This window comes from Gopherus evgoodei, chromosome 2, assembly GCF_007399415.2.
Source record: "Gopherus evgoodei ecotype Sinaloan lineage chromosome 2, rGopEvg1_v1.p, whole genome shotgun sequence".
Taxonomy (NCBI): Eukaryota; Metazoa; Chordata; order Testudines; family Testudinidae; genus Gopherus; species Gopherus evgoodei.
The window spans coordinates 91,934,954-91,962,264 of record NC_044323.1 but is presented as its reverse complement, the minus strand read 5'-3'; the positions used below and the strand labels follow the sequence as shown (position 1 = coordinate 91,962,264).

Here is a 27,311-nt window from a genome sequence, read left to right as displayed (position 1 = left end):
GGTATTCACCATCCACCCTCCTTCCCTTTTGCTTGGATCCGCTCTTGATCTGTGGAAGAGCAGGAAATGGAGAGACCCTCCCCCATCCACCCTCTTATACCATTGATTCGAAGCACAAAGAAGTGAAGGGAGCAGGCACAGATCAATGTATACTACTGTTGAAGAGCTTCTGGTGTCAAGTGCATGGAACGTGTGCTCATCTCACAGTAAATACCATTAGGGACCACGCTTCTCGAAATGGAGACAAACCCTTGCATCCAGTTACCATAACTTAAGTAACCTTCCTTTTTTTGGTTGTGCCCAGGTTTAGTTCTTGTTCATTATGGTCATCTAAATATTGCAAATAAATATAGTTTAAAACAAAATAAGTTTGCCTCATTTCTTCCCTTTCTGTTTCCTCTGCTACTGCTGATGGTGGATACTCTCATCTGTAGTAACTATTTACTATTGCACATTTATGATAGCATCAGCTGTAGCAAGTTGAAACAGAATGCCAGACTGGGACCAGAGCAAAGAATCTTTCAATGTGCCTTTAAGATAGGGAAGCCAAATACATTTTATTATTCAAAATATTTGTATATGTTTTAGTTTTCCATCCTTGGTTCAGCTCATATTGTGCATAGTAGCAGATATGATTATGGTGGTCATTTAAGTTATGCTTATGGGTCGAAGCTCTGTAGCATACATTTTCTTGGATGAGAGAATGAGGAACGATTTATCATTAGGATTGTTTGGTTTATATTTTTACAGTGCACTAATCAATAATCTCTTACTGCACATTCTAAACTCAGAATAACAAAACAACATTTTACAAATGGCTTTCGATGTCAACAAAAAACTTTTGCCCAGTCCATCCATTCTGGACCTCTATGTGACCCCATTCCCTTCCCTTGGAAAAGCTTGCAAAAACAGATAGACCTTGTATTAGACACAAATGATGCTAGGGGTCAAAGTAAATTCCAGAGTTGAGGACTCCTGCCAAACAGCCATTTAAACTAGGGGGGTGCGTATGGGCAGGAGGTTAGGAACTACATCAATGCATCAGGATGCATAACTACAACTTTACTGAACCATATATGCAGACGTATCTCTTTTGCAGAGGACTTGTGTTATAGCTGTGTCTCTGATCAACTTTCCCCAGACACGCACAGGGGGAGAGGCAGTCTCTAAGGTAGGCAGGGCTCAAGTTACATAGAATTCAGCTCAGTTGCAATCCTGTTGGATATCTGTGTGACTTCTGTACGTTATTATTGTTTTCCTTACACCCTACTGGCTTCAAGTTTGTAGGATCACAGTCAAAACCCCAAGTGGTTTTGTACTGAAAGGAAGAATAGGGAATCCCTTTCCCTCCATCGGAGTTCATCTCCCACACTCCCAATCCCTCTTGTAAACAGGGACAACTCTGTCTGGAGGTTCACATTAATCATTGGCTTGTAAACATATCTCTGAGGAACAAATTTTGTCTCAGGGATGTGCCAGTTTAAAGCAAATAGAATGTAGTTTAAGTCACACATGGAGGAAAATCCCCCTGGGTCCAACTAATTTACGCCCCCTTCCCCATCCTCCTCTGCTAATTATTCAGTTCAGACAGTAGAGGAATTGATATGTTAAGCCTTGTCTACACACAAAAGCTGTACTACTTTATATCAGTATAGTTGAAGCAGTACAACCTCCTAGTGTGGACACAGCTCTGTTGGTCTAAAGGGGCTTATATTGTATAGCTATTCCCATATAGGAAGGGGAATAAACTGTACTGGTATAAGGTGCCTTTATACTGGAATAAGTGCATCCACATGAGGGGGTTGTATTGGTGTCAACACATGCCTAACCAAAGGAGTTATGCCTGCACAAAAACTGCATGTAGGCCAGGTCTTAGCTACTCTGCTGAGTTCAGTGGAGTCTGAGATGTTTAGTGATGCTTCTTGAAGCCAAAGAGAGGAAAAGTAATTGTAATGGAGATGAACCCTTGATTCATTTTAAACACGAGACTATTATGAGCTGTATCCACTTCTTAAATGTAATCTCACTTGTGTTGAAACCTGTTCTGTTTTAAATATCAAAAAGCCACCAGTTCAGATGGAGTGCTTAGTGTCTGTCAGATTTTAAAAGTCAGCCAACTGCTTTCTAAAAGAAACCCAAAGAGGTGATTAGGAGTTATATCATAAATGAGAAGACATGGCAGTGCAATGGCACAAAGTCCATTTTCTGTTCCTTTTTGTTTAAAAAGTTCTGTTATAGCCAGTACACTTAGAAATCAAGACCCAGTGTAACGAGGTCCCTGGGGTGCAATCTGGGTTGTGGGTCTGCTTAGCCCTCCTTACACGCCAACCTGTGCTGCCTATCACACTGTGATGCTGATGTCAAGCTACAAGGCTCTGACAGGCATTGCATGCTAACAGTCACCCATCGGTAGGGGCACACTCAACTGAGTTGCATGAATGATCTCCCAGCCGCTCATGAACCGTCGATAGGGAGGCTCCAGCCAATACCCTCTAGCTCCCAGTCTTGCACCTGAGAACTGTACCATCTTGCACTGGCCAGTGTAAATTTGTTACATAGTTTGCCACTTTGTCAAAGGAAAGTGGATGTGTACCAGCCTTTGTAACCTGAGCAGACTTCCCAAGCGCTTTAGATAAAATCACTGGTAAGGATAAAATATTAAAATAAGTTTATTAACTACAAAAAGATATATTTAAGGTGATTATAAGTGGTAGGCATACAGGTCAGAAATTGTTATCTTAAGAAAATAAACACGCATTCATAATCCTAAACTTTTAGACTAAGCAAGGGCTGAATCAAACAACTTTTCTTACCCCAGAGGATGGTACACACAGCTTACAGTTCTTCAGTACACAGACTGGACCCTTTTCTAGCTTGGGACCAAATTCCCTCAGTTCATAGTCTTTTTCTTCCAGACTTTCTTCTGGATCTTGAGCTGGGGTGAGGGGGAAGAGGCCAAGTGATGATGTCACTGTCTCTCTTTTTATACCCTTTTCCAGCTGTTAGAAAGATCCTTGCTGTGACATGGGGGTGTCAGTCTGTCCCAACTGGTCAAGTAGTCTCCCTTGTATATGTGCCTTCTCCAAGAAGTCTCTGGGATAGTGCATTAGGTGCTGCCTTTAACAACTCCTTTGTTGTAATTGAAAGGCTGGATGTGGGTGTTCCCATCACACAACATATTTCAGTAACATATATATATATATTTATAGCAATACCTCATAATACAATGATAGTATATATAATTCAACAGGATATTATTGTTCAGCAAATCAGTACTTGAAAATGATACTTCACAAAGCATATTTTGTAATCCATAATACATCATAATCCTGTCACAGTGGTGAATATGATGGTTCCAGAGTGCTACTTTTAGCTATAGTGTCACATCCAGAGAGCTAACTCAGTGGAACAGTATAACTATTGTATAAATTGTATGTACAGCTGAACTGGAGCCACATGAGAGCTTTAAAACATGGTGATAAAATGTAATTAGCTAAACTCAGAAACCCATGCAATACTGCACTTTGAGTTGCACGACTATGCTTAATCTGATGGCTCTAGTGCTCTATTTAGGTCACGCAAGCATAACATTCAATGTTTTGAAATGCTGATCATAAACTTGTCTCTTTTCTTAAAAAAATTACATAAAAGGACAGATTCTCCATTGACTTCAGTGGAGCTATGCTGATTTGTATCAGCTGAGAATCTGGCCCAATGATTTTGGAGTTCTATGGGGGGTGTGGCAAGGCACCTTCTCGGTCTCCCCAGCTTCCGCTGCTTTTAGCCCTGGTGAGATAGGCTTGGGTAATATGGTCCCCCTTGGGACACAGGGGAAGTCTGTTCCTTCTCTCCACCAGTACTTCTTAGTGTATTTTTCTCCCTTGTGGGACAGAATACTGCATCTTCTCCTGGTGAGACTCGCTATCTTGCTGCTCCTAACCTTCTGGCAGCAGGGCTCCTTCCCTCCCTCCCCCCAGGGGAGGATTTAAAAAAGGTCTCTGGCAGCCCTTAGTTGGAATCAGCTGATCCTAATTAACCTCAAGTCGCTCCCTCTCAGATGATTCTAATTGATACTTTGGTAACCCCTTCTCAGCTGAACCTGATTGACCCATAGTTACCCCCCAGTTGATAGGGAGGAGGGCCTTTTAACCCTCTGAGACTGGTTTCTACCCCTCCCTTGCAGCTGTCTGTCCTGAGTTTATCACAGGGCTCAGATTTCAAAAAATACTTTTGTTTTATTTTGGGTATAGAGTGGGGTTGTTTTGTTTTGAGAGGGAGGAGATGCTGGGGGGAGGTCATAATTTATTTGCAGATTGACAGGTCTGTTGAATTGATGAGTCCAAAATCTGTCAAGAAAGACAGTTGCATGCATTAGATCTATTCAAGTAAGTTTTATTTTTAGACAATAGCATATGCATGTTATTAATAAGGCTTACAAATCCATCATAAAAATTTACCAGCCCAGGTACACCCTTTACCTGCATGATGATACTGAAAAAATGAACAATGTTTTACTTGCTAGCAAACCACCTCCAGCCCTCCATCCCCCCTGAAAACCCTATGCAAGTGGGCAAACAATTTTGCAAGTCTATGTTAAAAATTTAGCTAATAGAAACATAGGGGCGTTTATTAGATTGTGTGTTTATCATATAATGACTCATGCTAAAAGTATTTTAATGATTATAAAAATATACAATTTTTAATTAGTAAATGAGCCTCTTGAATTTTGAGTTTAGAGACATCTGACTCAAGATACGTTGTATTTTTATTCAACAGTCCTCCAGGTAAATTTTCCCTTTGTCTACAATGTCACTGTGGGAGAATGCAAAAATCAGAGAAAGCTTGATACTATCAAAATACACATTTTGAGAGAGAATAAAAAGAATGTTCTCCTTGATATTTCTCAGTTTCATTTTTCTAGAATGTTGGCAGTTAAAAACCCTGATACCATTGTCCCATCTCATTAAATTGTATTGTGAAACTTGTGCCTAACCTCTTTAAATATGGTACAGTTAAATTAAAAGTCTCGGTTGCTCCTCCTTAAGAACTTTAATCAAATACCTCCTCACAAATATATTTTCTATGTAGTACTTTCTGTGTACGCACATTTGTTGGTTAAAATAATTACTTTGTTAAAGCGAAGATATGGAAATGCTTTGTTTAGAAGAGGTGGGAAGTAAGTAGGAAAAGGCTCAGGTATGGGGCATGGTATTCACTGATATTTTTAGAATGAGTCAGTCACTGTGAAATGTTCCTTACTCAATTATGTCAATGTACCATATACCTAATTTGCAACATTCATACCATCTCTGTTCAGAATTCTTCCTGAGCAAAGATCAACTGGCGGCCATGTATATGCCAATCTAATTTTCACATTTGACCTAAGGAAGATTTTAACTTTGGTGCACCAGGAATTCAGAGCTAATTGATTATCCTGTTTTCCTTTCTGTCCCTGGAGAATTGGTCTGGATACAGAAGAAGGAGGGAATGTATAGTAGAAGCTATTCAGGGTTGGGGCAGATGACCAGTTCTGTCTCTCAGAAATCACAGCAAGTGCTAGCTAGAAAATGGGTAATTTTCACCAACATTTTTCAGAAAATACTGTTCTTTTCTCTGTGGAAAACTTTGAGCCACCTCCAGTCATAACTGATAACATTCAACTTTAAAGGTTTAGTGGTTTCGTTCAGGTAAGCATTCACTAGATTGGACTCTTACATAAAAGCTATCCAAATTTTATGAGACTGACTATATAATGACTTTCCCAAGGGGCTCCAACTTCTTTCCTGGACACAACCCTATTGCTGGTCTTTGAGGGGGAGACTCAAGGTCCTCCATCTCTCCCTGTGTTCCCATCAAATAACTTCTCTTCTTTGAGCTGGGGAAAACTCAAGTCTGGTCTTCATATGGAGAATAGTGGTAACGGGATCCAACACCTCTCACAGCCAGTTTGCAAGGCTCCAAACACCTCCGACCCCTGCATTCAAATTTAACATTGCTTATACACTACAGCATGAAAAAATGTAAGAACGTGGTTAGGAGTAAAATAAGGAAATAGTGGTCACCATTCAAAAGTCAACAGTTGCCAATAGACAGTACACTGTTATTGTGCTGTACCATATGCACTATTATGCCATGTATGAGGATACTCCTGACACTGAAATATATCCACCTCTTGGGTGGAAGGTGGCTGCTTTTAAAAAGCAACCAGTAGCACAACAGTTTAGGACAGAAAACGAATAATGCTTTATCCAACTAGAATTACAGGAAAACTTTATGTAGGTTGAATGTAATTACTCCAATTGGAGTGTATCCAGAATAACTCTAATCTTGTGAAATATGCTGTGCGGTTTTTAATGGCCACAAGAAGCCAGGAGAATATCTTCCCCCAAGTGACTTGCCTGAGGTCATTCAGGGAGCCGGATATAGAGGAGGAAATAGACCCCACATCTCCTGAATCCAAGGCCAGTATTCTTCTTCCTTGAATCCTAATAGTTTGGTGACCACCACAGGAAAAGTTAGAAATTAGGCATTTCATATACACGAGCAGGCTTCATCTCCCCCATCATCTCCTCGTCTTTGTAGAATAATAGGAATTAATGTGGAAATTTCCCATTAGTTCATCTTGCCCCCACCCAGTGCAGGATTGTTTGCTATGGTATGTTCTTGAATGGTTTTAGTGAAAGGAAGGCTATTTTATGGTATGAGAGGCTACAGAAATGTCAACTGTTGACCTTTGCCCGTGACTTCTATACAGGAAAAAGAGTCATGTGTTCATACCATAGCTGATTCAAAAGAACCTTGAAAAGCAGGGGAATTGGTCTGAAACCAACAAGATGAAATTCAGTAAAGATAAGTGCAAAGTACTTCACTTAGAAAGGAAAAATCAAATACACAAGTACAGAATGGAGAATAACTGGCTAGGTGGTAGTACTGCTGGAAAGGATCGAGGGGTCATAGTGGATAACAAATTGAATATTACTCAACTAAGTGATGCAGTTGCAAAAAAGGCTAATATTATTCTGTGGTATATTAACAGGAGTGTTGCGTGTAAGATAAGGGAGGTAATTGTCTTGCTTTACTTAGCACTGGTGAGGCCTTAGCTGGAGTACTGTCTCCAATTCTGGGTGCCACACTTTAGGAAAAATGTGGACAAATTGTGAGACAATCCAGAGGAATGCAACAAAAATGATAACATGTTTAGAAAAACTAGGCCTGTGAGAAAAGGTTTAAAAAAAAAAAACCTGGGCATCTTTAATCTTAAGAAAAGAAGATGGAGGGTGCAGCGCGGCTGCGGTTTGTCCCTCAGCGAGGCTGTGGGATATCCCACCACCTCGCTACCACTAGTCTCTCACCAAGTCCTCAGTCGGGGCGGAACAACCGATGTTGAGTCCAAACACTCAGGCCCTCGGGCAAGGCCGAGCAGCAATAGTCGTAAGCCCAGCCCTGGGTCAGGGCGGGGCAACAAACACCGAGTCTGTATGCTCAAGCCCTCAGGCAGGGCTGAGCAGCAATAGTCTTAGCACAGCCCTAGGTCAGGGTGGGGCAACAAACACTGAGTCTGTATGCTCCAGGCCTCAGGCAGGGCTGAGCAGCAATAGTCTTAGCACAGCTCTAGGTCAGGGCGGGGCAGCAAACACTGTGTCTGTATGCTCAAGCCCTCAGGCAGGGCTGAGCAGCAATAGTAGGTTTGGGCCTCCTCAGACCAGGGAAAAGGGGGAGTCTGCCACCCTCGGAAGGGTGGCAGGGGGGACGCAGGCCTTCCTACTCCACTGCGTCCCAGCCCGGGGTCCTAGCAGTGGCGGAAGCTCGCTGCTGTCAGTGGGGATCCTGGCCGCAACATGCTGACATTGGTTCTGGCAGTGCTGCAGCCAGACTGGGGTCGGCTGCCCCCAGGCTACTTCCACTCTCCCCCTCGTCAGGTACCTGAGTCGTTGAGGCATCACCAGCGATCTTGAATACCATCGGTTCCTCGGGGTAAGTGGCGAACGGCAAGCTCGGCTCCTCCTCGGGGTAGCGGGCAAGCGGCAGGCTCGGCCAGTCCTCCTCGGGGTAGCGGGCAAGCATCAGGCCTCCTCTGGGTAGCGGGAGTGGGGTAGGCTTGGCCAGTCCTCCTCGGGGTAACAAGCTAGGGGTAGACTCGGCCAGGCCTCCCCGGGGTAGTGAGCGAGGGGTAGGCTTGGCTGGCCTGGTGCAACGTCAGGTCGACCGTGACCTTCTGCTGTCTCCCCAGCGGGAGCTTGGTTGCAGATGTCTGGCCTCTCTGGCGGCTGGGCCTCCACTGAGCTCCTCCGGTGAGCCTTTATACTTCTGGGTCTGCGCCGTGACCTCTGAGGGGCGGGTGCAGGACCCCATGGCTCCCCCCATGCTGGTGCTAGGGGAGGTTCGTCCCTCAGTGAGGCTGTGGGGTATCCCACCGCCTTGCTACAGAGGGGGTACCTGATATGTCTTCAGATATGTTAAGGGCTGTTATAAAAAGAATGAAAATCGGTTGTTCTCCGTGTCCACTGAAGGTAAGAATAGACGTAATAGGCTTAATTTGCAGAAATGGAGATTTAGTTGAGATAGCAGGAAAAACTTTCTAATGAGGGAAGTTAAGTTCTGTAATAGGCTTCCAAGAGAGGTTATAGAATCCCTGTCACAAAAGTTTTTTAAGAACCGGTTAGACAAACACCTGTCAGGGATGGTCTAGGAATACTTGGTCCTGCCTCAGTGCTGGCAGTTAGACTAGATGACCCCTCAAGATCTTTTCCAGCCACACATTTCTATTTGGGATTTACATTCCCTCCAAAAGATGGCATACCCAGACAGCATTGTGCCTGAATCTCTGGCTGGATAGCAAATGCTCAGTGATTCTGACTTTTTAGCATATATAGTACAGTAACTATAGTTGGCACGTGCTGCTCAGATACTGAAATATGTAACTGTTCTTCAGTCTGTTATGAAAAAATTATAAATGAACTAAACTTCTCTAGGCTACAAAGCAAGTCAGTTCCTTATGCATTTCCCATTCTTGATTCTCTACAATGAGTAAAATATACCAGACATTATACTAAACAGATGCAGTTCGTTTGCCCTTGGACATTGTGACTCATGTTTTTAATAAATTATGTCATAGATTGAGGGCTTGGATACTTTTTAAATTATTCATGACAATATTTTAGATAGTTTTGTTTGGTATCTTTATTTTAACCCTCTTTTTGAGGGATTTATATTTTCAACCATAAACATTGAAAACATGTTCAGAGAAGGAGATCATTATGTTTTAATAAAATGTCAGTTATTTTGTTTTTTGATTTGCTGAAGAATTGAAAATAAAATGTATTGTTTCATACACGCCGTACATTCCATCAGCTGTTGTCAGTTGGTATTGCTCCACTGATCTGTGATATACAGCAGTTGAGGATCCTAGTGTTATAGGAGGAGAGAACTTAAAAATTAGGATCCACAGTTTAGGTAGGCATGTGGGTTTGACTCAAACAAAAGAGAAATGATGAGTGATGGCAGTCTGGCTTTCTGACTGAACAAGCAGTGCCAAGAGACACTGTCTGGAGAAATGAGCCATGGTGAGATTTCTCTTCTTATAATTTCTTTGCTGTGGTCTCCATATCACTTAAGATCACTGAACCAGGCTAGAAATTTGATCTATATAAGCTGTTTGTATTTAACGTATGTTTATTTGACTTCTTACTAGTTGGTTTTAACATTGTAGATATGAAAAAAAGAAATGCTAACTGCTAAAGAAAATGGACTGGGTCTAGTGTTGTCCTGTATGCTTGCCAAGAAAGGGTATTTTATCCACATTCATTTTGTCTACCCAAGAGCTGAAGACAAAGAGAAGAGAATTGTGTGTAGCGCTTAACCTAAAATGCAGTTATACTCTGAAAAATGATTGTCAAAATGGCATTGCACAGTTTCTTTTCCTATTAAATGTGCTTAGTTTATCAGTGCAAAGATGTCCCCCTCCCCCAACTATCAGCCAGGGATCTGAAGGTCAAATTGTGTTTCCTATGGCTTGCACATCATTCTGCTCCACTTGTAGAGTGTTGTACATGTAGAGGAGGTGCAGCTGAGATGTTCACTGTTATATTTTGTCCCTTAAACTTAGTTATTGTGCAGGGTACAATAGATGTTTCCTGTATGTCTGCCCAACCCAGCCTTGCAAGAGACATACCTTCCAGGAGAGGACTCTCTAATGCATGCCCCAGGCAGGGTAGGCTCCAGACACACTGCTTTCATTGCCTCTTCTTACAGGTGGAAGTCTGTTTTGCCTTCCCATTGCAGTCTGTGTGAAATTGCAAACAGCAGGGCAGGTCTATATGCAGTTCTTGTACCAGTTTTAACTCTGTTGATTTACACACTGATATAGTTAAAGTGGCACAACCCCTCTCCAGTTACACCAGTATAAAGGAGCTTATGTCAGTATAGCTTAATTCCATAAATGTACCAAAATAAGCTATAGTGCTATAAGCTCCTTTATACTGGTATTACTGTGCCCATTGTAGGGGACTTGTGCCACTTTAACTAATTGGTTAAAAAAAAAAGTTTGTAAAGGAGCCCTGAGATTCAAGAGGTCCGAATCTAAACAAAATATATTAAAAACACAGAGAGATCAGATTTAAACATTGGAATCAGTCTACAGAACACATCTTGGGTATGTCTACACTGCATTAAAACACCTCCGGCTGGCCTGTGTCCGATGACTTGAGCTCAGGCTGTGGGACTATAAAATTGCAAAGCAGATATCTGGGCTCAGGCTGGACAGAGTGTTTTGTTACAATGTAGACATACCCAAGATGTGTTCCATGGACTATGACTACATTATGTCTGAGCTCAGGGACCCTCCCCCATCATGGGGTCCCATGACATCTACATTGCAGTTTTATAGCCCCACAATCTGAGCTAGAGTCAGCTGATACGGGCCAGCCGCGGGTGTTTTATTGCAATCTAGACATACTCCTATTCAGGAATTCTGCAGAGCTCATCTAGGTATGTTCCCTTTAGATTTAGCTAATATCACTGTCTGGGCAATGAGTGTTACACATCCCCGTCTTCCTCCCATCTTTTCCCCATCTGGCCCTTTCAACCACCCTAAGTCATGTCGCCTGGTTTTCTCTCCCCTGTCGTCAACTTCCATGGTCCTTCATAGTATCTGACTATTTTTTATGTTAATGTTGAGAGAGAATTTGGTACCATAGCAGGAATGCTAGTTGAGATTATTTATACCAGCATTTTACAATACAGTATTTGCTCAGATATATCACTTGGGGGGAAGTGTAATAGTTAGAGCTAGTGAAAAGCAGGACTTCATTGTCCTGAGAATTTTGTCCCAATTTTTAATCAATATTCTAAAATTCAAAGAAAAATTTGTTGAAAAAATTTGAATTTTGAAAAATTTCAGACAGCTCTTGTAATAGTCTGAATTCTCCATACAAAGGCTATTGTCCCTTATATCTTGTAAGCTTTCCTCCTTCCTGCTTCTCGTCTAGTTCCACAGGAATTTCCCAGATCCCTTTTTAAAATCTAGCATTTCAAATGCCCCTTTGATCAACCTGCCTTTTACTCAACATAAAATAAATAAATGTTTGAATCTAGGTTTGTGTGTCAATTTTCCCTGGCTAGAGGTGTGAGCCTGATTCAAGTTCAGTCTGTCTCTTAAAGCAACAAGATAACTATTTTTGTGTAGTTTCCTCTTGCTAGTGTTTCTGCTCACATACATCTACAAGTAAGAGATTCTCCAGATGGAAATTAGTTAATATTTCTGTTGATGTGAGAAAAGGAGTAGAATCCCATCTCAATCTCTAAAAGCTTTATTGGCTGTTCTGGGCCAACAGAAGTAAAATCAATGAAGTAAGTGGATGAGACTGAGTAAACACAGGGAGTCGATTAGTGGAATAGGAATTCTGTCATTGTTACAATCACTTTTGTGATCACAAATGCACTTTTAAAACCTCTTTCAGCTGGGTCATGTACAATGAAAATGCTGTTTCTGAGTGACTGGGGACACTTCTGTATGTTAGAATGTTGGAAATGAAGGCCTGGTCTTCACCAGGTAATTAGGTTGCCATAACTATGTTACGCAGGATGTGAAAAATCTACAACCCTGAGTGATGCAGTTAAACCAACTTAACCCCTGGGGTAGACTCAGGGATTTGGAGAACCTACACCAACAGGAGAACCGCACCAGTGAAGGTAACATCTTCACTTACGTGCTACAGCAGTGCAGATGCATCGTTTTAAGTGCAGACAAGCCCAAAGACACTGAAAAGGAGGTCCTAATGAGATGTGTGTGATGAAAAACAAGAATTTCAGATAGCTTTATACTCTTGGGGGCGGGATAGCTCAGTGGTTTGAGCATTGGCCTGCTAAATCCAGGGTTTGTGAGTTCAATCCTTGAGGGGGCCACTTAGGGATCTGGGGCAAATCTGTCTGGAAATTGGTCCTACATTGAGCAGGGGGTTGGACTAGATGACCTCCTGAGGTCCCTTCCAACCCTGACATTCTATGATTCTATCCTTTGTGAGAAGCTTGAAAAAGTTACTTTTAAGAGCAATGAAGTACTGTTGTCTAGAACTCTGCAAATGTTCATATTTACATAAGCCTTGAATTCCATGGAACTTAATTAAAACATACATTTCATATCTCCTTAATCAAAAGATTCACTAGCAAATCTGCACAGATTTGTGGTTTTGCGTCCAAAGCATGTGGAATTAAAGGTTTTTGCAGTTTGGTCTGGAAGTTGCCAAGTTTGACCTGGTTTCAACCATGTTTTGCTGAGAGTTTTTGGATTCATTCAAACCCCAAGCACAAATCTGAAATTCAGATGTGTAGAAATTCAGAAACCTGAGAAAATGCTTACAAGAACCCCTGCAAAGTGAAGCTGCTAAAATTTGCACAGCTCTCCTCATGATCCTTTATATGCAGAAGGTTACGAGAGCCAACACAGTTAATCTCTCTTAAGCATTACCTACTGAACTAAGTAACTTTCACTTATCTTCATTACATCTTTGATATAGTCCCATAGGTCAGTGGTTCTCAGCTAGGGGTCCGAGGCCCCCTGGGATGCCATGAGCAGGTTTCGGGGACCATCAAGCATGGTCAGCATTAGACTCACTGGGGCCCAAAGCTGAAGCCCTGCTGCATGGGGTTGAAGCCTGAGCCCTGCCTCCTGAGACTGAAACCGAAGCCTGAGCAATGTAATTGTCCTCCCCCAGGCAATTGGCCTGTTTGCTACCCCCTTACACTGGCCCTGACTTTTATATGCAGAAAACCCATTATTGTGACACAAGTGGGCCATGGAGTTTTTATAGCATGTTGGGTGGGCCTCAGAAAGAAAAAGGTTGAGAACCCTTGCCATAGGTATTGTATTGTTAGACATACCGGTATATGTCAGTATATACACACATGTATTTATCCACATATGTTTATTAAATGTAAGAAATAATGTTATGGGCTGGATATTCAGAAGCACCTAGATGACTTAGGAGCACAAGTCCCTTTGACTTTCTGTGGGATTTGTGCTCCTAAGTCATTTCTGCATTTGAAAAGTCAACCTTGTATAATTATAAAACTAAGTGATTAACATGCCAAGGATAATAACTGTCTTTAGACTGTGAGCTCTTCAGGGCATGGACCATCTCCTTGGTCTGTATTTATGCAGGGGTCTGTACAGTGGAGTGCTGGTCCGTGACGGGGGTTCTAGGCAGTATGGTAGTACAAATGAATAATAATAATGAGGGTGATGGCTTTTGTGCAGATATTTATAAAGGAAACCTTTTCTCTCTTTCACAGAATCATGTAAACCCAGCAATGGATTTTACACAAACCCCTCCAGGAATGCTAGCCCTTGACAACATGCTGTACTTTGCCAAACACCACCAGGATGCATATATACGGGTAAGGGTTCTTTCCCACTTCACACGTTTTAGTTTCACAGCTCACACAGATTATTTCATATTTTTAAATCATAATTCCAGGAAAACAGATGGGATCCTGACATCCCAAAGAGTAATTAACAACTGAACAGAAAGCCACAGGGCACAGAACACCACAGCTTTCTGTGAAAGCTTTGCGTGAATGCTCCAGTGTTGTATGTCTGATTCAAGTAGTATTAATGGCCTTTATGTTTTGTAGCGTGACCTGCAAAGGAAGGGGGAAAATAAATATATGCCCTGTGTTATGTGTGAAGTCCAATCTGAAAGATTCTGTAAAAAATATGCAGATTTTCTTTCTTTTTTTTCTCAAGAAGCAGAATTCTCTGTCCGGCTCTATTCCATTAACCCTGCCAAAAACTGACCGTATCTCCCTAGTAAAGATTCCTCTAGTGTGTCTAATACGCCTTGTCAACTGACCTTATCAACAGTATCCTAGGGATTAAGATACTCCTGCTAGGATGCTATTGGAAATGATGTATTTCATTTGGATGCAGGGAGAGCCGGAGCATGATTCATTCTTCATACACCACTCCTGCCCGCCAGTTCCTGCCCACTCCTCCTCCTACCTTAGTTATTCTAAAGACAGTTTGATAGCAATGAGTTATATGTTGTTTCCTTATGTATAAAGGCATTTAACAGACAATAATTTCGGCATGTGAACATCCTGATCTTTATATTCCTGAAACTGAATATTTTGCCCTCTATAAGCCTACCTACTATAAGTGAGTGGAGGGTGAGAAAATCAATAAAGTGGAAGTCCGGAAAGTCATTAAATATTCCTGAGATAGTTGGCACAGCTAAATGGCACAATTGCAGAGAAGAAGAGACTTATTTAAAGAAGACTAAATACAAGAAGAAAAACAATAGGCATATATATCAATGTTAGTTTAAAAAAAAATTCCAAGAGGACTATGAAATATGGTATGTGGAAAGCTCCATTTAAAAGTGAATTTTAAATTATATTCATTAACCTACAGCTTTGAATAAAATAGAATAATGTCAAAGCCTTGAGAGGTTTGCAAAGGGCATGCTGACATCTAGTCCAATGATGACCCATAAGCAGAATGTCACCATAATAGGAGACAATAAGATCTGTCCTTTAAAGACCTCTCTCTCTCAGCCCAGATCTAATGTGGCCATTAAAGAATGCAGCAGTAACATGGAGTGCAATGAATATTAAACTCTGTATAAAAAAATAAATTGAAACATTATTACTTATTAGAAAGTAGGTTTTAAAAGAAACACAACTAAGAGACTATATGTTGAAATCTATTTTATTTTTGAAAGAGAATTAGGCAACCGACTCCCTTGAAAATCTGAGCCCTAGAGTAGAATACTCTTTCCTGGGGCACTCAAATATACAGCCTCTGATCCCAATTAAGAGAGTAGGCCATCATTTTTAAGCAACCTAAATAGACTTTAAAATTGGAGGGAAATTTTCTACTGAATATTTATATCACTATGTTTCATTTATTTTTCTTATATTCATCTTTATTTTGCAAGTACTATATTAAAAATGGGATTTAGCATTTCACACATAATTAACCTCTATTTAAATATCACTTAATCCCTTCATGCTGGTTCAGCTTGTTTTCACTATGTAGAATTTTTGCTAAAATTGTCCCAAGTTTAGTCATTGCCATTCACCGAGGGATGTCTTGTTCTTCCATCTATCTTCTTATATGGTCCCCATTATTAGGGTATCTGAGTGCCTACACTTACAAATTAATTTATTCACACAACACCCCAGAAAGCTAGCACTTATTATCCTCATTTTATAGATAGGGAACTGAGGCGCAGGTTGATTAAATGATTTTTTCCAAACTCACTCAGAGAGTCTGTAGCAGATCTAGGAGTTGAACCCAGAACTTCTGAGTTCCATTCCAGTGCCTTAATCACAAGATCATCCTTCCAGTAGAGTACTCATCCCACCGAACATTGTTCCAATGCACCGTTTTAAGCAGCATACCTGAACAAATCTGAGATCGAAAGTTCGTAGTGCTCCCGGAGTGCTGCAACTCTGATCACAGGCAAACAGCTCACTTTCATGTCGCTCATCTCCTTGCCACTGTGGCTGACAGACACTATACTATATCCCAGCAGGCCATGCTCCTCCTGTCCAGCTCCCTATTGGATCTTCCTACATGGGTCTGACCTGCCTCTGCTTCCTTCTCCTTTTGCATTCCTCACCTCACCTGCCTACCTTTACCCAGTTGTTACTTCCACTTGCCTCTTGTCCTCTGGTTCCCAGTATTTCTCCCTCTGGGTCTCTGTTGTTCCCACTGCTCCATGCTGCTTTGTCCCAACATTAATAATCTGGCCCCACTCCTGTCTTCCCGATTCCTTCCTTCCCATGAGAAGCAATTCTGTTTAAAATTAAATAGTATGTAATAAGTAGAGTGAGTGTCTGGGGAGAGCATCCGAGAAGAATGCTACAACCAATAGACAGTTAGAATAGAGAGATTTGCATAATCACTGTACATTTGTTCAGTCCATAGTTAACCATGCATTATACAAACCTCTGTATTCTGGTTAGTAATGGAGGGTAGCCTGTCAGAGTGCAGAGATTTACATAATCGCTGTATGGTTCTTTCTCATTGCTACTGAAAATCTCTAGCTTCTGTGCTCAGAGTGTTCAAGCTTTTTCCTGCCCAAAGATGGCACCTCACCTTCTCTCTGCCTGCAGCTAAAGCAGAAGAATTCCACAACTAACAAGCGTACTGCACTATAAACAGGTGTGCCACAGTGCAGACAAATAAGACAACATCCCTACCCTGTGGCGCTAGTCTCAGGGTATTTCTACAATGCAATTAAAAACCTGCAGCGAGCTTGGGCTGCAGGACTGTTTAATTTCAGTGTAGATGTCTGGGCTTGGGCTGGAGCCCAGGCTCTAGACACTGCGAGGTGGGAGGATCCCAGAGCTTGGCCTGCAACCTGAGCCGGAACATCTACACCACAATTAAACAGCCCTGCAGCTTGAGCCCCATCAGCCTGACTCAGATGGCAGGAGCTAGCTGTGCGTGTCTATCTGCAGTGTAGACAAACCCTTAGTTGCAAGAAACTGCACGAGACCTATGGACAAAGACCATGAGTAAGGAAGACTGTACTGATAAGAACATGTGGCTGCTGAAGATGTTGATGCACGCATCTTGAGGGTGAGTCTGGATTTCTTTTTCCAGTTACTTTCCTTCAGCCTTTCTTCATACCTTAAGGCAGCTTATGTTGACCTAACTATGCAAGTGTCTACAGTTAAATTTCACTCCCGCCAACGTAACTGTCCCCCCACGTCTACTTAATAACTCCATCTCCATGAATGGCATAGAGTCAAAGTCAGTGTAGTTTGGTTGACACAGTGTCTATGTAAACACTGCATTGCTTATGTCGACTGTTACTGTTTTTTTAGGAACTATCCCACAATTCAACAGAAGCGCTCCTGGTGAGGATGTGCACCCCTAACACAAGGAGCAAAGTGTAGACACACACAAGTGATGTAATTACTGTGTCAGCGGTATGCTGATGTAAATTAGATCAACTTATTTTTGTAGTGTAGACATGGCCTAAGAGGGAAGAATTAAGATTGTAGGCCTTGCTGAAGGTTTTGGTGTAGATACTTGAAGGAGATAAAAGGGTGGAGGCCTAATGAACTGAAAGAAAAGGGACCTTCAAAGTTTAGGGGATTAAATGGCAGAAGACCTGGTGACAAGGCTATTAGAAGGAGATTGGGGAGGGGGAGGGTTAACTCTGTATCTTGAAAGAATCAAGAAAACAGTGTTGTGGAAATTCTGAAATAGAAATAATTAAAAACAAATAAAGTTGAACAACCTTCCCCTCTTGCCTTTTGATTCCTTTCCTCCTTCTGCTCTCTCTTTCTGCTGGCTATAGTTCAGCAAGACACTTCTCTCTAGAATAAATAGAATGTGCTCTTTTGTTTACACAACTCTGTTTCTCCTCCACCCCAGGTCAGTTTTTCAACTGGTTGTGGGTTTTTTCATTTGGACATTTATGTTAATTGTCATTGAATTTCACTGTCTGTTTACCATTTAATGTGATTGGGGATCTCTTGAGAAAAAGGTTGTTTAGTATAAAGAAAGCACATTTGTCTCTAATTATATGGTTTCCTTGCTACTTTCTGGATTTTTTTTTAAGTTTGCTGTGGAATTAGCATTTTTCCTTTTTTTTTTTTAATTAACTAATGGCTTTGGTGATATCAGTGACTTCAGTAAAGTACACAGCAGTTTTTCATGTTCCACTTACAAAATCTATTGCAATTCTTAGAGTCTCTGCTTTTAAAAGGTGCAGTCATGTAATATATGGTATTCACTGATGGAAATAATACTGAATCTTAGAAAGAAATTAAAGAACGTTTAACATTCAAAAGGAAAAATTGGCAGTTTCCCAAGTTGCATAATTACAGGACAGTTCATAGTGTGTAATTAAAGTTAACAGTGAAGAAAACGATTGGAATAAAACTTTGTGACAGATAATCTTTTTTTTTTTTTTGTTCTTATGAAGTAGACAAATTCCTCCCCACCTTATCCAAACCTCCTCAGCAGCAATTTAAAAAAAAAAAAAAGTTACCGTTTAAACATATACAATGCCGTACAAGGATTTTCCATTAGAATGACATTTTCGTATAACTAACTTGCAGTAATATAGAGCTGCAACTTTCCTTAGTGTAAAAAGTGGCCCCTGGAAAAGCCTTTTTTTCTGGTTATAATCTCTTGTACTTCCTCACTGCTTTGTCTGGGATCTGTTGAAATGAATCTTTAATGGCCCACAGCTGGGTGGATATTACCAGTACCAGTGAGAGACTCAGGTACAGTATGCTTAATGCACAGTAATTTATTTGAGAGAGAATCACGCAAGCAGGTAAGGTTACAGAGTAAACATCTTCCCCCAAGAAAGCCTCAGCTCCCCAAGCATAAACCCTCAGTAACTATATTGGCCTTACGCAGTATCCTGACTGGCAAACAAAACAGGTATATCTAGCAATTCTAGATGGAGACTTTTTCTCTTCTCTTCTATCCCCTTTCAGGTACTTGGTCTGTCAAAGGCCCTCCGAAGCAGGGTATTGGTTACCCTGATGACCTCTGGTTCTAAAGTCCAACAAACGTCCCTCAAGGTGGGGTCTGGTTACCCTGATGACTTCTGTCTCACAGTCTTGAACCTCTTTAGAGGTTGATTGGGAAACACTAGCTTAGCTAATTTACTCTGCTTAGCATATATACCCTTTTGTTCTCAAAGGAGTCTCATGTTCCAAAAATATGCGGTGTGGGTGTTTATTACTGGTATATTCTAATTAATATTTTGGAAGGAGGGGCTGCAGAACAGACCCAGACCAAAGCTCAATCAACATTTACCCTCTCATCAATCATTCGCTTAAGCTTTTAGTGTGATGTCATCCAGAAAGGGTCATTTTGACTCACGTCAGCTCACACCAAACCCAGTGATCTGATGATTTTATGTCTTCTTTGCTTTGTGAGCTGGTCCCTGTTGGCTGATATTCCAAAGTTCGAGGTTGAAACATACACGCAGCTCGAGCCATTATTAACCATTCAAATGCAGTTTCAGCAATTCCAATAATTTTCACATCATTCATCTAATGCTAAGAGAATTCTGCTCCCAGAATCCTCTGGCAAGATCAGACATACCAAGTCATACCAGCTTATGTTTACCACATTCATTCACATCAGTCACAGCAATTCATAATAATTTGGCACCGGCCTGACAGGATCCATGGCACAAGGCTTTTTTATTTGAAACCATGATTATTTTTTTTTTTACAAGATACAATTAGGAGTAAACTATACAGCTTTGTATCTGACTTTCTTTGTTTTTGCATATGTGCGTGCTTGGATACTTATATTAATGTAACGAATGGAGTGTCCATTTCACTAGTCTATCCCTGGAGACTAATGGAACCAGAAGGGTTCTAGATGTTTATAGAGGATAGTAGTCTCCTGTATTTGTGAACTAGTAGAATATGAAGATTGTTGTTATTCATCACTGATACATTGGGTTCTAAATGATTCCTTCCGATAGATCATCTTCACAGATCACCTTGGTATACGTATGACCTGCAACAGATGCAAACATGGGAGGGAGGATAGAGTGTTACTGCTGGTCATTGTTCTCCCAAGCCACGTCAAATGCGACATGTTGTGGCTGTTATGCAGGCAAAGAAGGGTTCTCATCTCTATGATTCTCATCTAGTGCTTTTGTTCTGGACGATGTACAATTCGATGAATTCTTTGTATTTTTTCTTGGCTGTGTTCAGTCAGATTCTGATGCATCTTGCTGTGTCCCCGGAGTCAGATTGTGTCTGGTGGAGACAAATATATCTCCATTGACCTTGAGTTTCAACTAGTTTTGCTAGTGGTGGGACCTTAGTGTGGCTATTTGTCAGTTGGAGCCATGTTTCTTGTGTTTAGTAAAATCAAATGGGGAGGTATTGAGTCCATTATTGTCTGAAATGATATATGTGTCCCTAAGTAAAGGCAAAATACAAGGTAACTCTGGCATCACTAAATTTTCCAGTTTCTTATCAGATTTTTAGCCTATGTATCGTATAAATGCTGCACTGGTCATATTAGCTGATGATCTCCAATTTGAGATGGACAAAGGAAAGCTGTCCACGGTGATTCATTTAGGTCTCTTGCCATCCTTTGATGCCATTGACCACAAGGTGGTGTTGATTTGACTAGCAGCTCTGGCTGGAGAGACTCATAGTAGACTGAGATCACAGTGGATTTCATTTACTGCCTTTTAGATATTCTGTGATGTTATTCTGTCTTGTTTTCAATAATATATGTCTTGATCTCAGACTCTCCTGATGGGTTATGTCTGAAAGTAAAATAAATATTGTAAACGTGGTATTGGCAACTTTTTCAAATTTGTCACGTGGATCCATTTACAGATGAAGGATGAGATTGTCATCTGTTGTAAATGGCCACGCCGCCCATTGAAGTCCCTGGATCTGTGCCAGTTCATAGCAGCTGAGGGTCTGACCACATGTGTATAATCAAAATGCTGCTGGGTGCACCTTCCTCCCTTAAGACTATCTGGTAATGATTATTACTTACTTTATCTGTGACCTCTTTACTGCTCTGCCAAGAGCAAAAAGCAGCAGAAGAGCAAGGGAATGTGCCCTATGTGTGGAATAGTTCAAATGCTCCAAATTCTCCAGGTTTTTAAATTTCAGCTATCCCTCTGTATTAGAATTAACCTCAATGAGTTTTCTGTATCAGGGTTTCTCAGAGCTTTTTTTTTTTTTTTCCTGAGCCCCCATAATGTGCTATAAAAACTCCATGGCCCACCTGTGCCACAAAACTGTTTTTCTGCATATAAAAGCCAGGGCCAGCATTAGGGGGTAGCAAGCAGGGCAATTGCCTGGGGCCCAACTAGGGTTGCTAACTTTCTAATCACACAAAATGGAATATCCCTGCCCCACCCCTGCCCTTCCCCTTTTCCGAGGCCCTGCTCCATCCCCTCCTTCCTTCTGTTGCTCTCTCTTGCACACCCTCACTCATTTTCACCAGGCTGGGACAAGGGGTTGGGGTGCAGAACAGGGTATGGGCACTGGGCTGGGGGTGCAGACTCTGGGGTAGGGCTGGAGATGAAGGGTTTGGGGTGCAGGAGGGGCATGTGAGGACTCTGGCTGCAGGTGGGGCCAGGGATGAGGGGGTTGGGTGTAGGAGGGGGCTCTGGGCTGGGCCAGCAGTTCAGGGTGGGGTGGATGTGGGGTCCTGGAGACATTTACCACAGCTCCGAGGAAGCAGCCACCAGGTCCCTGTAGCCTCTAGGTGCATGGGTGGCCAGGCAGCTCTGCACAGTGTGTGCTGCATTTGTGCCTGTAGGTGCCACCCCCTGCAGCTCCTGTTGGTCGCAGTTCTCGGCCAATGGGAGTTGCCAAGCCGGTATTTGGGGTGGTACTCTGGACCTGCAGGGACCTGGCAGCCACTTCCAGGAGTTACATGGAGCCAGGGCAAGCAGGGAGCCTGCCTTAGCCCTGGGCCCCCGCTGTGCCACTGACTGGACTTTTAATGACCCCTTTTAGGGTCCCTTTTTAACCAGGCATTCTGGATGCCTGGCAACTCTAGGCCCCACACCACAGGGGACCCCGTGAAGCAAAGCTGCTCTGGCTTCATCTTGAAGCCCAGGTGATGGGGCTCGGGGCGATGTGGCTTTGGCTTTCAGCCCTTGACCTCAGTGAGTCTAATGCCAGCCCTACTTGGCAGACCCCCTGAAACTTGCTCACAGCCCCCCAAGGGGCCTCTGACCCCTGGTTGAGAACTGCTGTTCTATATGTTAGTTCACAGGGCCCATCTGACCATGTCTCAGAGAATTGCTAGCCAGTCACCACTGGTAGTGTAAAAACTTCTGACCAGATGGGAGAGCAATAGCGCAAACCATTTTTAGTCCCTCTGACTGTTAGTCAATAGGATTATGTCCAGTAACCCAAAGGAGTAATATACTTCTATGACCTTATTTATGTATACAGGTATATACTTTACTGGCAGGCAGTTTCTTCAGCTATTACTTTTCTTTTTTCATCTTTGAGCCATCAAAAATTTTGTGGGAGGAAGAGGTGTCATTTCTGAGCCACAAAGATGCAGATGAACATTGCTGGCATTCTGTGAAGATCATTCATAACTTTAATAGGTTGAGTCACAGTCAGACTGTGTACTGTGTATTTTATAACCCATACATTTGTTGTATAGGAGGCTTCCTACACATCCTTCCACCAATTCACAAAAGTCTCCTTGTGCCTACTCATTACATCCTGATCAGAATGAGTTGTCCACCCTAATTTGAGCATTTTTGAAGTAAAATTCAATTTGATTCCTGTAACCCTTTCCCCCCACCCACCCAAAAAAAAAATAGTGGAAAGGGATATAATTTGATTCCATTTTGTTAAAGCTGATAAGAAAAGTGAGCTTTGTTGCATTTGTTTTTCTAATATATGCAGCCTATTACCCAGGTTATTGGTTCCAAACCCTTTTTTATATTATTGCCTTCTCTCATATTATTTTCTTTCTCCATTTTTTTTGCCTGTTCTCTCTCTCCCCCACTCCTTGTCTTTATTTTAATTTCTGTTCCTTTTTGTTTCTTACTCTTTTTTCTGTTCTTTCACTCTTCTGACTCTTTTCACATCTTACACTCCTCCCGCTCAGTAGCTCTGTTTCCCCTCCTTGTTCCCTCACTTACCAGAAGACTACATATTTCTGAGGGTTGGGAACAGCCATTTGTGTCTGCAGGATTGAGTTGAGTTCTGTGGGAGCTGAGAACATCTTGGGATGATGGGCTGCTAATTAAACTTGTGGCCCAGTACATGGGAGCTGCCAGCTAAATTAGGTCGTGGTCCAAAGCTCACTGAAGTTGATGGGAATATTTAGATCGGCCTGGGCAGCAGGGCTCAAGCTTTGGCTTCAGCAAAAATGACCCACTTTGGGGTCGTTACTCACAGTTTGAAAAGCACTGATTTAGACATTTCTAATGCCCTTATCACAGCAATGGGGTGCAGGGGCTTGGAGTGTGGGAGGGGGCTAAGGCAGTGGGTTGGGGTGTGGGAGGAGGTACAGGCTCTCGGCTGGGGCTGCAGGCTCTGTGGAGGGGTTGGGGATGAGTAGTTTGGGGTGCAGGAGGAGGTTCCAGCCAGGGACCAAGGAATTTGGAGTGCAGCAGGGGTCTCAGGTTGGGGCAGGGGTTTGGGGTGCGGGAGGGGTGAAGGCTTTGGCTGGGTGCAGGCTCTGGGGCTCTGGGCTGGGGCAGAGGAGTTTGGGATGCAGGAGGGAACTCCAGGCTGGTGCAGGGGGGTGAGGCTTCCAGTGGGTGGTGCGGGCTCTGTGGTATGGCAGGGGATGAAGGGTTTGGGGTGCAGGAGAGGGCTCTGGGATGGGGCAGGGGGTTAGGATGTGGGAGGGGGTGTGGGGTGCAGGCTCTGGGAGGGAGTTTGCATGCAGGAGGGGGCTCAGAGCTGAGGCAGGGGTTGGGTTTCAGGTGGGAGTTTGGGCTCGTGCTCAGGGCTGGGGTAGGGGGTTGGGTTGTGGGAAGGGGTGCAGGGTGCAGGATCTAGGAGGGAGTTTGGGTGCAGGAGGGGCATTTGGGCTGGAGCAGGGAGTTGGGGTGCAGGAGCGGGTGCAGCTCTGGGTGGCACTTACCTCAGGCAGCTCCTGGGAAGCTCCCGGCACGTCCAGCTCCTAGGCGGAGGGGTAGCCAGAGGATTCTGCATGGTGCCCACTCTGCAGGTGTCATCCCCACAGCTCCCATTGGCCATGGTTCCTGACCAATGGGAGCTACAGAGCTGGTGCATGGGGTGAGAGCCGCATGCGGCGCCCCTGTGGCTGCCCCTACGACAAGGAGCCAAACATGCCGGCAGCTTCCCAGGAGCCACATGGAGCCAGGTAGGGAGCCTGCCTGTGCCACCAACCAGATTTTTAACTGCCCAGTCAGTGATGCTGACCAGAGCTGCCAGGATCCCTTTTCAACTGGGCATTCCGGTCAAAAACCAGATACCTGGCAACCCTATCGTCAAGACTGGTGGAAGGAGGAAACTCTGGATCCAGCTATTGTTTCAGTGGCTCCAGGGGGAAAGAGGAGACACTGCATGGCACTTCAAAGACCCTCCTCCAACCACCAGTACCCTCAGTGCCTGCAAGAAGTGTGCAGTTACTGGTGAGAATATGTTTCAGGTTGGCAGGTTGTCTGTGGGCGAGGACTGGCCTGCCACCCAAGGCCTGTGAAAGTGTGGGATCATTGTCCAGGATGGGTTGTAGATCCCTGATGATGCATTGGAGGGGTTTTAGCTGGGGACTGTATGTGATGGCTAGTGGAGTCCTGTTGGTTTCTTTCTTGGGTTTGTCTTGCTGTAGGAGGCTTCTGGGTACACGTCTGGCTCTGTTGATCTGTTTCCTTATTTCCTCGTATGAGTACTGTAGTTTTGAGAATGCATGGTGGAGATTTTGTAGGTGTTGGTCTCTGTCTGATTTTATCATACTACATATCCATTGCTCAATACTAAGCAATATGAAGAAATTCATAATTTTCAGGTGCCAAACTAAACATTCCATACAAAACATAAGTATGGAGAAAACCCCCACTAAGTTACTAAGGTTTCAAGGTCAAGCACTCAAAAGGAAGGAAATACCAGATTTAAAGTATTCAAATATGATCAACTTTACTTTGGACGCCTGGTGCGCCTGCATTATGGTACAGTCTTCAGTTACATGATCACATATTATTTTTTCCAGAGGACTGCTTCACATTGTCTCAAGCTAAATTATAAATCTAATACAAAGGTGGATCAGTATTTTTGGTCTAGATCTGTATATTACTTCCTAGATATGTTTCTCTCCCTGCTAGTGTTTTTGAGCAACTTGCTAAAGAAACCTATTTGCCCGCCGACTATTTCTGTCCCCTTCAGAACCAGAGAGTTTAGGGAAACAAAGATACTGCCTTTGTCAGCAGTATTTTATTAATGTTTTATTTTGCATCAGGATATGGTATTCTTAATTTATGAAAAATGTATTACAGATATACTAATGAATGTTTTAAATCTATGTTTTAAATCTATTGCTGATATTAGGAATTATTTCTCCTGGGTTGTTTATAAGAGCTGTTTTTACAGTAGTTGTGGCTTATTAAAGATCAGTATCTGTAACTGTAGAATGTACATCCACATATTTAACTGCAGCTATGCCTTTTCCATTTTCCTTGCTTGCAGAATTCTTCCTATGTGTCATGTCTTCTTTGTTCTGCACAGAAAATGTGAAAAGATGGGTGCTTGAATGGAAGGAGAAAGAGGAGCATTCTGAAGCTGCTTTACATATTGGTTACTCAAATTGCCATTTAATTTGGTGCATAGTAGTACACAGTGCCTCAACGATTTCTCAGCCATTCTTATTGATTGCAGTAATTCTGCTTTAACATTATATGAAGATACAGTTTTACCATTAAATATTTATGCACTCATGAAATGTTAACATATTGGGTTAATGTGAAATTCAACAAAATGTATTTGTCAGGAGCAGTGATATTGCTTAAACTGGTGCCTTTTTCCCCCTCTGCTTTCATTTTTCTCTCCACATTGATTTTATTACCCACTTTCCTTAGCTGTATCTAAATCTGTGTCAAAACAGCCCCTCGCTCCAGTATGCAGATTTTCTTTTTTATTATGAGAGAGAAAAATAAAACAAGTGATTTCAATAATGTGAAATGAAGCATTGCATCATTCTATCTTGTCTCCAGCCTTTGGGTCTGGTAGCAGATCACTTTTTCCTGTAAGAAGGGCTCTAAAACAGGATGACTAATCCAGAATGCATAAAGGAGAGATGTTCACTTGTTCCTGAAGGGTGGCTGCAGGAATGTAAAACAAAAATTGTAGAGGTGTTTCTTTGATTTGGTACAGCTATTATCCAGGTATTGCTCTGAACAATTAGGTATGGTTTCATCCTAAACTTCTAGCAGAAAAAAGAACTCCTCTAGCAGAGCATTGAACTACTCAGAGGCCAAGAAACTGCCTGCCTTTCTCTTCATGTACCACTGATGATGATCAAGATCAGTTAGGGCACATCTGCTAAGAGACTAAATATCTGGAGGCAGGTGGCAGGACATACTCACTGGTGATTCTTTAACCCATCTATTAAATACCACCTTTGTGGAAGAGTCCTATAGGATTTAATAGGGATAAAACCATTATGATTCAATAGGAGTTGCTGTAAGAACCTATAGAATGAAATCTTTTCTGTGGGGTGTGGGTTGATTGGTTTTAAGCGATTATATGGATTTCTATGGCAGGGGTTATTACTCTCTATTAAATTCTACAGTATTTAGGTGTTTTTGTTCTGTTTTTAACTCATCACCATGTAAAACATTTTCTGTTACATTCTATAAGACTTTCCAATAAGGGCAAGGTGATAGGTGCTTCAGAAATACCTAAGATAGCAAGATGAAATCCTGGTTCCATTCAGGTCAATGGGACTTTTACCATTAACTTTAATGTGGTCAAGATTTCATCCCTTGAGAGTTGAATGTGTTTCCCTCCACTTGTCTGACAAGCCCCGAGTCTGTTGATCTTTGGAGGACAGTTCAGAACGCATTTTCCCCTCTCTTCCTGTGGGAAGGTTTCTGAGGTGAAGGGATTGCTTTTGTATTTAGTTCTTTGTGGAATGTCTTTTCCTGGTTAATATAAATTGATTCATTTGAGACTTGCTGATTAGGCACATTTTATTGCAGAGGCTCTCTGCAGTTAAGGTTGCATTCTGAAACGTCCTTAAAATGGAGCATAACTTTTTTTTCCCCTGTGTATATAGGCAGCCTTTTGTTGTTCTTCAAGTGATGGTCCCTACTGTATTCCACTGAGGGTTTATGCATGTACGCCAT

General features: G+C 42.3%; 1 protein-coding gene across 3 annotated transcripts in view; it reads left to right on the top strand.

The window, feature by feature from the left end:
• The window catches only part of ELMO1 (engulfment and cell motility 1), a 464,971-nt gene that overhangs the window by 223,067 nt on the left and 214,593 nt on the right, over positions 1–27,311 (top strand). For all 3 annotated transcript variants that reach the window (XM_030551368.1, XM_030551367.1, XM_030551369.1), the window contains exon 14: positions 13,789–13,893. In XM_030551368.1, coding sequence (XP_030407228.1) covers positions 13,789–13,893 — 105 coding nt within the window. The remainder of the gene's footprint in view (positions 1–13,788; positions 13,894–27,311) is intronic.